The sequence below is a fragment of the Acyrthosiphon pisum genome, chromosome X (assembly GCF_005508785.2).
Source record: "Acyrthosiphon pisum isolate AL4f chromosome X, pea_aphid_22Mar2018_4r6ur, whole genome shotgun sequence".
Taxonomy (NCBI): domain Eukaryota; kingdom Metazoa; phylum Arthropoda; class Insecta; order Hemiptera; family Aphididae; genus Acyrthosiphon; species Acyrthosiphon pisum.
This window is the reverse complement of record NC_042493.1, coordinates 56,643,163-56,654,707: the sequence shown is the minus strand read 5'-3', so window position 1 is coordinate 56,654,707 and position 11,545 is coordinate 56,643,163. Positions and strand designations below refer to the sequence as shown.

The 11,545-nt window shown below is 27.6% G+C and overlaps 2 protein-coding genes across 2 annotated transcripts; one reads left to right on the top strand and one right to left on the bottom strand.

The window, feature by feature from the left end:
* Positions 1-229: 229 nt before the first annotated feature.
* On the top strand, positions 230-1,655 carry LOC100573936. The gene is made up of 2 exons (XM_003240593.4): positions 230-1,002; positions 1,226-1,655. Exons 1-2 carry the CDS (start codon positions 767-769, stop codon positions 1,563-1,565), a joined length of 576 nt encoding a protein of 191 aa, XP_003240641.1. The 5' UTR covers positions 230-766; the 3' UTR covers positions 1,566-1,655.
* Positions 1,656-3,777: 2,122 nt separating this feature from the next.
* Positions 3,778-8,131, bottom strand: LOC100160697 (probable Dol-P-Man:Man(7)GlcNAc(2)-PP-Dol alpha-1,6-mannosyltransferase). Its single transcript, XM_001952020.5, has 8 exons — positions 7,823-8,131; positions 6,909-7,041; positions 6,664-6,837; positions 5,917-6,070; positions 5,679-5,823; positions 4,820-5,046; positions 4,488-4,745; positions 3,778-4,207 (listed from the first exon to the last, which is right to left on the bottom strand). Exons 1-8 carry the CDS (start codon positions 7,946-7,948, stop codon positions 3,838-3,840), a joined length of 1,587 nt encoding a protein of 528 aa, XP_001952055.2. The 5' UTR covers positions 7,949-8,131; the 3' UTR covers positions 3,778-3,837.
* Between the last annotated feature and the right edge of the window lie 3,414 nt (positions 8,132-11,545).

Sequence of the window (11,545 nt, the reverse complement as noted above, 5' to 3'; positions counted from 1 at the left end):
CAAAAACAACGCAAGTCAAATATGTTTTATCTCAATTTGATGCATTTTGATAAAAGTTGGACTATTTAAAACTATGGATTATGAATATCAGAAACCATAAAAATAAATTAGTAAATAGGTGTTAATGCAAAAAAAGTTGTATTTATGGAGTAGTAAAGTTTTTTTTAGTTCCTGTAAAGTTTAAATTTAATGACTTACGTCGTTATTGAAATGACCGATTCAATTTTAATATAATATCATTTCATAAACATATAGTTAGGTAGGTATCCTTAAAGTTATACCCATACTAAATTATATGATTACCTGTAGGTATAATTTCAATTTCTAACTTACTAGATAGGTACCTACCTAAGTATTTTGTTCCTGGGTCAAAGTAAAATATAATTCGTGTTCAGTAGGTATAAGAAAGTAAATTTAAGTATATAAGCTCCCACCATCCATTATAATCAACCTTTATAATTATAGCTATTGAGTAGGTATACCCACAATTTATAAAACAATATATAATTGGCTCGACAAACGAAAAAAACTTCGGACGCGTATCCATGACACGAAGACACCTATTCTATATGTACCTATACATATTCACTCATTCAATCTAACCAAACAATTATTTGTTCATGCCTGGTTTTCAACCATCCAATAGTTCTCATCTTGTTGCCGAGACCGTCACCGTCTGGATTTTCACTAACTAATCGTCGTCTTTTAATACTATTGTATCCATACAAAAAATCAAAATTGTTGTAATAAAACGTTTACGGACCAAATGTCAACGGAAAACGAAGATCTGGTGGCAACCACTGCGTCTGAAGCTTCTCCTGAGGATACGTCACCCAAACAATCATCGCCGACCGTCGACTTAGGAGAAAAGAAACCTTTGGCGGTCGAACCGCTGACCGTTTTCTCGGACGAATCGTACGCGTGCGACCGGCAATACGCGATTGTGCTCGCGCAACTTGTGTCGGTCAAAGAACGGCTCAAAGTTTACACGTGGATCGAAAGGTTATTATTATGAAATTTTTTTTCTCACTACGAGGATATTAGTTGACCCCTTAACCCAAGGGGGGAGGACGTGTGTGCGCCACTAAGTAGGTAGGTAGGTACCTATATATAGTAGGTACCTAGGTACCTATATATATATAGTATATTATATAAGTACCTAGGTACCTATCTAAATATGTAATGTTTAATGTACAATTCATGATGGGCCGTCTGTTTTTCGTAGGATGGACACGATGAAGGACAGCGACGATATGCGTGAAGAACGTGACCTATATTTGAAATTTTTAACCGTGTCGCTGAATAACGGAAAATTGGTTCCACCGTTTACCAAGGATCCGCCAGCGGGACTGCGCCCGCTCAGTACCATCGTGCCAAGGTCCGTTTACAATTTTATCTTCAAAGGAAAATACATCAATGCCGATTGCACCTTCCGTACCAAGGAGATCGTGGATCACAAGTACAGTCCACCCTCCGAGGTTGAGCCTAGCCAGTTTTTTGCTCGACAGCCAGTGCCGCACAACGGTGACGTCGTGTACGCCGCCGCGTTTAGCACCAAAAAATGAAACGAAATGAAAACACAAACTTAATCATATTCTAGTTGTGTGTCTTTTAATAATATCGTGGACAAAATAGACTTGTTTCGTTATGATATATTAATGAATTCTTTTTCTATGAGGAGGGGGGGGGTGAACACAATGACGGTGTTCTAAAAGTTTTACGACTGGATTTACTGTTGAATTCCAAGACTGGTCAAGTTAAAACGATTTTTTTTTTAACTCGTTAGGTTAAATTATTTTAAAATAATTAAGTTAAGTTAAGTTAAAAGTTTCTCGTATTTTTTTTCGTTAAGTTAAAAGTTCACTTTGAAAAAAAAGTAACTGAACTTAGTGTTAAGTTAAAATTTGCTAATTTGCATAAATAAAAAATTCCAGACACATAATATGATTTGTTAGATAGTTTTTATTTACGCTCAAGAAAATTACTAGGGAAGTTTAAAATTATACATCAAAGTAAAAACCAATTCGAGAATTTGTATTATTCTTCTGACGAAAATTAACTTAAGTTAAATACTTTTGAAATAAAATTAACTTGAAGTTAACACGTTTATCCTGAAAAAAGTAACTTATTAAGTTAAAATTTAATTTGAAAAAAAAGAAACGAGTTAATTAACTTAACATTTTAACTTAATTTTAACTTTTAACTCGTTAATGCCAAGCCTTGTCAAATTCCCTCAGTAACAAACACCCATTTTTTTTATTCAATTATAAATTTTATTTTGTGATTTCATTGGACATACTATTTTTCTTCTCCGTAACACCGTACACACTAAACATGTCATGTGTGTACAACTAAATTCTATGCCTGTGCCTACCCTGGAGATATAGCTACTTAAGTCCTATGTCACATTAGTATTTTTACTAACAAGTCTCTTCTAAAAAAAAGTTCATTGGGACCACTTCGAACTTGCTTACTAATCGGATGTTTCAGATTATGTACCTATTATTCATAATTAAACTACCTTTTTGGCTAACCAATACGACGATACATTTTAGAAGATAGGTACCTAGTTAGTAACTTAGGTAATGGCTATACACAAGTGAAACACAAACCTTGAAACACAAGTAACATAATATCAGTGATCAATTACACTGTAAGTCTTACAGATAAGTTCAGATTTCTACTGGTAAACATTGTGAAGCACAAGTCTACTTGCTGTTTCTTGTTCTCTCCAACTTCTGAAATTAAATATTTCCACTATTATAATGAATTTTAGTTTTGCAACAGCTATACATTTGAAATTAAAATTTGATCTAATTACACAAAAATTAAAAAGTTCAAAACCAAAATAATGATATCAGTTTTTATTTTTAAATACAGAGCATTGATTGGAAATATAAATTAACTTAATTTCTAATAAGCTATTTAGTTTATTAGGTAACAATCAAGTTCCAATATTTAATTAATTTTTAATTAAACATCAAACAATTACAAAAATAAAATATTCTTCTCAATGATTAATTAATTATAAGATAATTAATAAATATTAATTAATAGATTAAAATAATAAATACAACACAATTAATTTAAGCAATTGTTAACATAAAATCATAATTTTAAATTACAAAAACCACAGGAATCGTTAAGTATTCATGTTTTAAAAATTGACAGTATAACTATTTTTAATTGTAATATTATGTGTATTATGTACAATGTCTATTAATAAATACAATATTATATAATATAATATAATATAATAGTTACATGAAATATTTAACAATAATAGTAATGCATATATTTAATAGTCATTGATAATTTTGTTTTTATTAACTTAAGAGGAATTTAATGCAACTCAAACTTTAAATAATATAATTTGAATAAATTTTAAATTAAAATTAGTTAATCATTGTATAACTCAAACAATCAATTTAAGTCTCAGCCCTCAGGCTTGGATCTAAAAAAAATCTATCTCAATGTATACATTTTTCTAGCACTAGACAAGAAATTAAAGAAGAATTCAGTACATTAAATGCTGCTTACACAATTAATTTATAAACATATAGGTCATTTTACTTCAGTCTTACAGACCATTATGAAACTATACTAAAAATATCCCTTTTAAATTAAGCCATAGAAAAAAAAACATTGCTACTTCCGTGTTGGAAAAAACAAAATCAAAACAACAAAATAAATTATTTGAATTGATACAGCTTCAGTGAAACAGATAATTTTAATTTTTATATATTTTTCATTATTATTCTAACATAGATTTATGGTATAAATGTATAATTGTATAAAGTTCACCAAAGTTTATCTGTATTATATCAAAAACTAAATTTATTTACTCTTGCTTATTTTATTTCTTTTAATGCTTTTGTCTAACAAATCTAAGTTTAAATCAATCTTTTTCTCAGGATCTTGTTCGTTTTTGAATTCTTCAACAATTTTCTTTATATTTTGCTTAACACCTGATTTAATAATTTTTTTTTTCAACAAAAATATTTGTGTTTTAGTTTTTATTTTGAGCGGTGGAAAAGTATTATAATTAAATGAAATATGAGAAAATCCTGGTACAGTAGACATGACACCATGAGTATTTCGGTAATGTAGCATTTCTTCATTATCTCGGCTACTTGATCCAACAATTAAATGTGTAAACGACATAAGCTCTTCACATCCTGGTTTCAGATTTTCTTTTTTACTATACCTATTGATAAAGTGAAAAAAATTAGATTAATATAATTATTTTTACATTATTGTTTATTTTTCGAGGACAAAAACATGAAAATACTTTAAAATGTCATAAATGTCAATAAACATTAGGATTTTCATATTATAATGAATAAAATGTATTAAGATTTTTAGGGTTTAAAGTAAAAGAAATTGATTCAAATAGTTGTAGTAACATAGTTATAGAGCTACCATGGTATTAGTTGAAAACTCAAAGAACAAATCAAGATAACATTACTGTGTATTGTATTACTTACATCCAATGATCACTGAGTTGTGTAAATCGAGTTACTCCAGTTTGTGCAGCAAGATTGTCAATGTGTATTGTATAATTAGCATCTAGATGATTGTATTCAAATGTGTGCAATAGTGTCATTGCATGGCCTCCTGGATAATTTTTAATTGCAGCACTCAATAGAATTACTGTAAAAGCCAAATTTGCAAAAATATGACCAACACAGAATACAAGAGCAATTAGATTCTTGAGTCCTTTTGGTCGAAATCTAGTTCGCCATCTGTAAACGATAAGTTTATAAATGATTTTATTTTATTGACTGGATAATTATTTAATAATAACATTCAAACATACACTCTATTGCAACAGGTAGCAGCTGATACGTTTAAAACTGGAAATACATAAATAATAAACCGAAGTTCCTTGTGTGGCAGTATTGAATAAATCAATACAAACATCAATGTTGGAATAAGAAGCCTCGTTACTCGAACATCGTATATCACACCAAAGGGTATTAAAAATATAGAAAATGCAACACCCCGCGGTATTGCTGAATAAAAGTACCATAAAAATGGTGTAGTCTAATTTTATGTAATTAAGAATAATATGTATGTATTATAAAACATAACTATAAACAAACAATATTAACATAACAATTTCCTTAAATTTATAATCATCAAAACTCGAAATTGTCAATATCTTGAACTGTTTGGCCGGTCCCTTCAACTTTGTGTTAACCAAGTTCGACTGTAATAACTTATTATTTTTAAGTTAATATTTAAATTGATTTTACTCAATAAAAATTATTTTTTTAAGCAACTTGGCAATTATTTATTTAGAATATAATACAAGTACTTACATATTTTGTATTTATTATTCATGTTATGCCGTTATGGTCAACTTATAATAAATTTCAAAAGTATTTTAATAAATTAAAAGCATATATTATGTATAAGCCGTTTTATTTTTTTTTTACAAAAATTGTTTGGAAAAATTATTAATTATTCATAGATATGAAGCATCAAAATTTTTATTATGACATCTGAAAATTGACTGCTTTGAAACATGATTATGAATTAAACTAATTTATTCTATCTACTGTTTTCAATATCTGTATGGCAACATTTTAAAGATGTTTAATACTAAAAATTGTTGCTTTTGTCTATTTGTAAATTTTTTAAGTATTTTTCATTAAATATTTTGAAAAGGATACACCCCATTCACTGCTTCTATTTAGTACTGTATTAAACCACAATACTTCTCCTTCAGGCCAAACTGGACGACCCCAAAATATAGAGTCAACGACAATACTTGCACTCAAAACAGTTGCTGCCGCCAAAAATCCAATTTTTAGTCCCCTAACAAATAAAAATTTAAAATTTATATAATTATATAAACTTATACCTAGTTAAATCAAGTGATAATTATGAAATAATAACTATAACACATACCTGAATAGTTTAAGACGCTTATATAACAACTCCATCAGTATAATAATACCTAGATAAATAACCAATTCTGAACGGAATATTAAAACAGCAATCGCCGAACTCCATATTAATAAGGTATGTTTTCCTCTAATCCAAGAACTCAGTGCTACCATGACTGTATTCCTAACGAAAAAACTAATATAATTTTAAAATTCTCAACTAATGTAACATTAACTTATAGTATTGTAAAGTAAAAACCCGAAACAATACATTTTAAACAATATTTATCATTCATTTTTTATGATTAAAATTAATTTAACATACTGATATAAATATTTATATTTACTGTTTCAAACAGGATAGTCTTATAAGCATCTATTTAGATAAAAGCAAGGCCCGGTACTTACATCATTTAGAAAGTTTTTATTAACGACTTTAATTTGCACTAAAAAAACGTTAAAATATGCGCTATAAATAGCACTAAGAATTGGGACATATGGAAAATAAAATTTAAAAAAAAAAACATTAATTTATATACATATGCTAGAATTTCCTGGGCCTTGATAATAAGTCATTTAAAATAGTACTACAGTTTATAATTCTCAGAGCTTTTTTACATTATTAACATTCCAACATAATACTCATATACATTATATTATAATAATTGTAATTATGTTTTGTAAGCTGCAGTACTGTATTATGTAAGTCTTTACAATACTGTATATAGATATCATATAGATATTTAACTTTTACCTAGTAAATACTGACCTAAAGGAAATGCCATGATATTAGGGAGTGGACGACTTGAATAAAACATTAAATGATACTGTGACGCTGTTAAGATTATAAACCAGTTTCCAACGCCATTTCCAAATACCTTTGCAATACTTTTAATAAAGTATTTGATACTTGTAACTACTACAACACTTAACACTGCACGAACTGTAAATTAAAATATTAATTAATTTTAAAATATAATATATAAATAATAATTAATAGTATACCAATTTTACCTAATAATTGGCTAATCATTTTGTTGAAATGAAGATATTGAAGAACAGAGACAAATGGAAATGACAACGTTGATATGAACAGTGGACCCAAAAATGTTCTTGGTACAACACCAGGAAATTCTAAATGATCATACTGAAAAAAAATGATGTATAACTAATATAAATAATAGAATTGTTTAATAACATAGATTTACTATTATATAATATAATAAAATATTATGTGTACATATATAAATATATATATAAGTTGTTATAATACAAAACCAAAATAAACACTGAACAAAAAATATAATTTTAGTTTCATAATAGAAAAGTTATAACTCAAGTTGAAATTTTGATCAAGTTTATTTTGTATTTATAACTTATTGTAGGGAAATTAGTAAATTCAGGGCAATATAATATAATACGGGAATTGAAGTGATTCTTCTATAACCAAGAATATTAACATTAACATCAGTAAGTTCACCTACGTAAATTGTTAACTTGATTTTTTTTTTTTAATTAGATAATTAACCTTCATAATTTATACAATTGTGGGTACCAATATCATATATATAGACAGAAAATTATTTTTAATTTAAATTTTCTTCTGTATTTAAATCAGATTGTTTTTATTTTAAGAAAATATTCAATATAATATGTAGAAATATTAAACATTTTAAAATGTAAATATTACCTAACTTTCTAATGTCATTAAAAAAATAAGTTCATAAAAGATTGAAAAGATAGTTAAATTAATATAGGTACAAAGGATATGGATATTTCTAATTGTATATCAAAATATCTTAAATAGGTAACCCAAAAAACGGTTCTAGGCTTGGCAACTTCACAGTTAATGAGATTTGGAAATCCCAACATTCCCACCGCAAATAACGCAACAGATTTATCGTCAATAAAACTTTGTCTACACACACCTGAGATAAATTAGTCCTAGAGTACAAAATGTCGTGCATTGCTTGTATGTTGAAACTCTCTTCGACTTTGGTGAACGGGCAGAGAATCAAATGCGTCGCCGAGACGATGTACAATATTTTGTCCATGATGATAATATATTTATGTGGCGTTTACAACGATCGCACTACGTTCATATGAACGTGACCAGGAACTCGAGTAGCTAAGCGATAATGAACTCAAACGCACAACAGTGCAACAATAATAATTAATAGGCATATAAAATAAGAGAATACATAATAAATATCATAACTTGAAATTATTCTTCTATCAATATTTTGATAATGTTCACAATCAGAAGTTCGGAACTCGTATTATCAGTAAGTTCGTCGGCGAGCGTGTGTTATCAAAATGGAAATGTCAAGGGAATTGTAAAATATTGCCGCTTGTTTCCAAAACATGAAACACATTTTCAAATGTGTATTGGACCAAAACTACATATCGTCGGATCGTCCTTCGACTCGGCGTGATTTTAATAATTTGACTCTAATTAAGTGTCAGAAACAAATAGCTAGAAATTAGAAGAGGCCTTAGCTCCCTCGAAAGTCTTTCAATCTCCACACACCCTTTAAACAAAATTTTAATTGTAACATTTTCTTTTATATAATTGTTAAAAATATCTATAGTAAAGTTAAAAGTACTAACTACTAAGTACCTGTCTACCTAATTATACAGAAAATTCGCTTCGTAAAAGTGGAAAATATTTTTACAGAAAACAAAATTACCTATTTAAAAAATTAAGTCTCGTGGGATCACAACCACATTGCGTATGACTTATACAATTGTAAAAGTAAAAGTAAAAATTTCCCAGTAGTTTTCAAAAGTGACGTGAAAAAAAAATTAGGAAAAACGGGTATTTTTGCGCAAAATCTGTTTTCGAGAAAATCAATTTTGGTTTTTCGTGCCACTCTAAAATAAGTGACCGTAGGTACATGACATTTTAACTGAATGTTTATATTAGCATATTCTACACACCACAAAATTTTCCAATATTAAGCTGTATACAGACATTTTCAGTTTCCATTTTTTTTATTTTTTTTTTTCTATAAATATCAATAAAATTTTATTTATTGGTTAAAAAGCTTGAAACTTTAGTAGAATAACTAATAACTCCTAATATATTGTTTCAAAGGCAGATGAAAAAAATTAAAAATCCAGTCACAATTTTTTTTTTTTAAGCATCTAAAGTTCAAATATTGACAAAATACGTAAAAATGATTCCTCATAAGTTTGTCTACCTTTTTCAAAAACCTAAGGATTAAAAATTTAAAACAAGGTTCCACGTAAATAGGTTATATATAAATTACTTTATACACAATAATACCATCAAATAATATACTTAGTAATATCATAGGCTGACTGACCGTTTTCGCTCATAATCGTTTTTCTTATACGTACAATGATATTATATCATTGAATTCAAATTTAACACCATACATTACAGTGACCCACTTGTAACCTACTGTACAGCAGAGCGACATCCACTTACCCACTTTTTATTTTTATTTTTATTCGTTTCTATGGTGATAAACTGATAAACAATACGTTAAAATTAATATCCCATTTTTAGTGGTTTTTCGTAATTTGTCAGTGGTTTTTCCTGTGGCATTAAATAGTTATTAAGAAAATCGAAAAAGGACCTATCTAAAGTATGTTGATCCAATTTGCTAAAATATGAGATACGATATGTTGAAATCGAGGCACCGATAGACATTTTGTATACAGGATGTAAAAAAAAAAACACGCACGATATATGACGTTCTTACTGTAAATAATATTATTCGACTACATTTTACTGATGCGTATGCGTTTTTAGTTGTCGTCTAGGCGTGAACAGCAAGATATAGAATAGTATCCTATACGTATTACTGCGATAGTGCGATATAATAATATAATAATAATATAATATAGGTATTATACTATTATATTGTAGTTTGATCCATACAGATAATAATAATATAAAGAGAGACACAGTGGTGTAATTGAGGTTTGAGCGTTGAGGTAAAAACAATTTTCAGGTGTTGCAAACGTAACTCTTTAGAGCAACTACTATTATGGTAAAGAAAATAGAATTTATTAAGAATGATGATTTTCAAAATGGATTTCCGATTTTAACATAAATTATTCTTATATTTCTTACTATACCCACTGTGTATTACAATACTACCAGCTGTGAAAGATCATTTTCATGTCTAAAAAGACTTAAAACTTATCTGAGAAACACAATGGGTCAAGAACGATTAAGTAATCTTGGTACATTACAAATTGAAAAAAAAAAGAATTATCAATATAGTAGAAGTCATTGACAAATTCAACAATAATTCCTCTGTGAATAGCCGAAAATTAAGTTTAAAATAAAAATATTGCAAATTATAATAAAAATAAATATAAGCTTTGAAACTATGGAAATTTCAAATTTGACCTCCCGAATGCACCAACTAGATTCACTTTCCCATCAAACAAGTTACTGTTGAAGAAAATCGAAGCAGTTTTACTGCCCCGAACCGTGATGACCGACACAAAAATGAAAAAATAAAAAATAAAAAATATATAAAAAAGGTGGGTAAGTGGATGTCGCTCTGTTGTACAGTAGGTTACAAGTGGGTCATCGTAATTAATGGTGTTAAATTTGAATTCAATGATATATCATTGTATTAGAAAAACGATTCTGGTCGAAAACGGTCAGTCAGTCTATGATATTACTAAGTATATTTGATGATATTATTGTGAATAAAGTAATTTATATATATAACCTATTTACTTGAAACCTTGTTTTAAATTTTTAATCCTCAGATATAAAATTTGAACATTTTATACATTTTTAACTAAAAGTAATTATTAAATTTTAAATTTTATATATTTTGTCAAAATTCGAACTTTAAATGCTTATAAAAAAAAAAATTGTGCCTATGTATTTTCAATATTTTTCAACTGATATTGTAACAATATATCAGGAGCCTTACATTACATTTTCATGCTTTTTTACCCAACAAATAAATTTTTATTGATATTTATAGAAAAAAAAAACTAAAAAAGGTGGGTAAGTGGATTTCGCTCTGCTGTACAGTAGGTTACAAGTGGGTCACTGTATAATGGATGGTATTAAATTTGAATTCAATGATATAATATCATTGTATAAGAAAAACGATTCTGAGCGGAGACGGTATGTTAGTCTAGGTATAAGACATAATATTATATTAGGTACCTATAATAAATTCCAAATTAATCATATCATAATATTTATTAGGTACTTATAACGCGTTATACATCAACAAAAAACCGTGGTAGGTACTATCATAGATATATAATAGTATACTTTAGAAGTTTCAAGTACCCACGAATAATATTATACAATCACAACAAAATAACTAAAATAGTTATCCTAGGTTTTTAATATGTAATTTCGTCCAAATTTGTACTTAAAATGACTATAAAAATAAACTGCGTAAATGTATTTTTTAGATTTTTTGGTAACAGAATTAATTACTTACGTGGAATCTTGTTTTAAATTTTCAATTCTTAGATACAAAAATTGAACATTTTATAAATTTTTAACTACAAAATAATTTTTCAAATTAAAATTTAATAAATTTTGTCAAAATTTGATCTTTAAATGCTTATAAAAAAAAATTGTGCCAATGTATTTTTAATATTTTTCAACTGATATTGTAACAATATATCAGGAG

Coding starts and splice junctions, on each gene's coding strand:
- LOC100160697 (XM_001952020.5), bottom strand. CDS start 7,948: ATGGACAAAATATTGTACATCGTCTCGGCGACGCATTTGATTCTCTGC. Junction 6,838..6,908: donor AATGATTAGCCAATTATTAG/GTAAAATTGGTA, acceptor TTTAATTTACAG/TTCGTGCAGTGTTAAGTGTT. Junction 5,824..5,916: donor AAGCGTCTTAAACTATTCAG/GTATGTGTTATA, acceptor TTTATTTGTTAG/GGGACTAAAAATTGGATTTT.
- LOC100573936 (XM_003240593.4), top strand. CDS start 767: ATGTCAACGGAAAACGAAGATCTGGTGGCAACCACTGCGTCTGAAGCT. Junction 1,003..1,225: donor GTTTACACGTGGATCGAAAG/GTTATTATTATG, acceptor TGTTTTTCGTAG/GATGGACACGATGAAGGACA.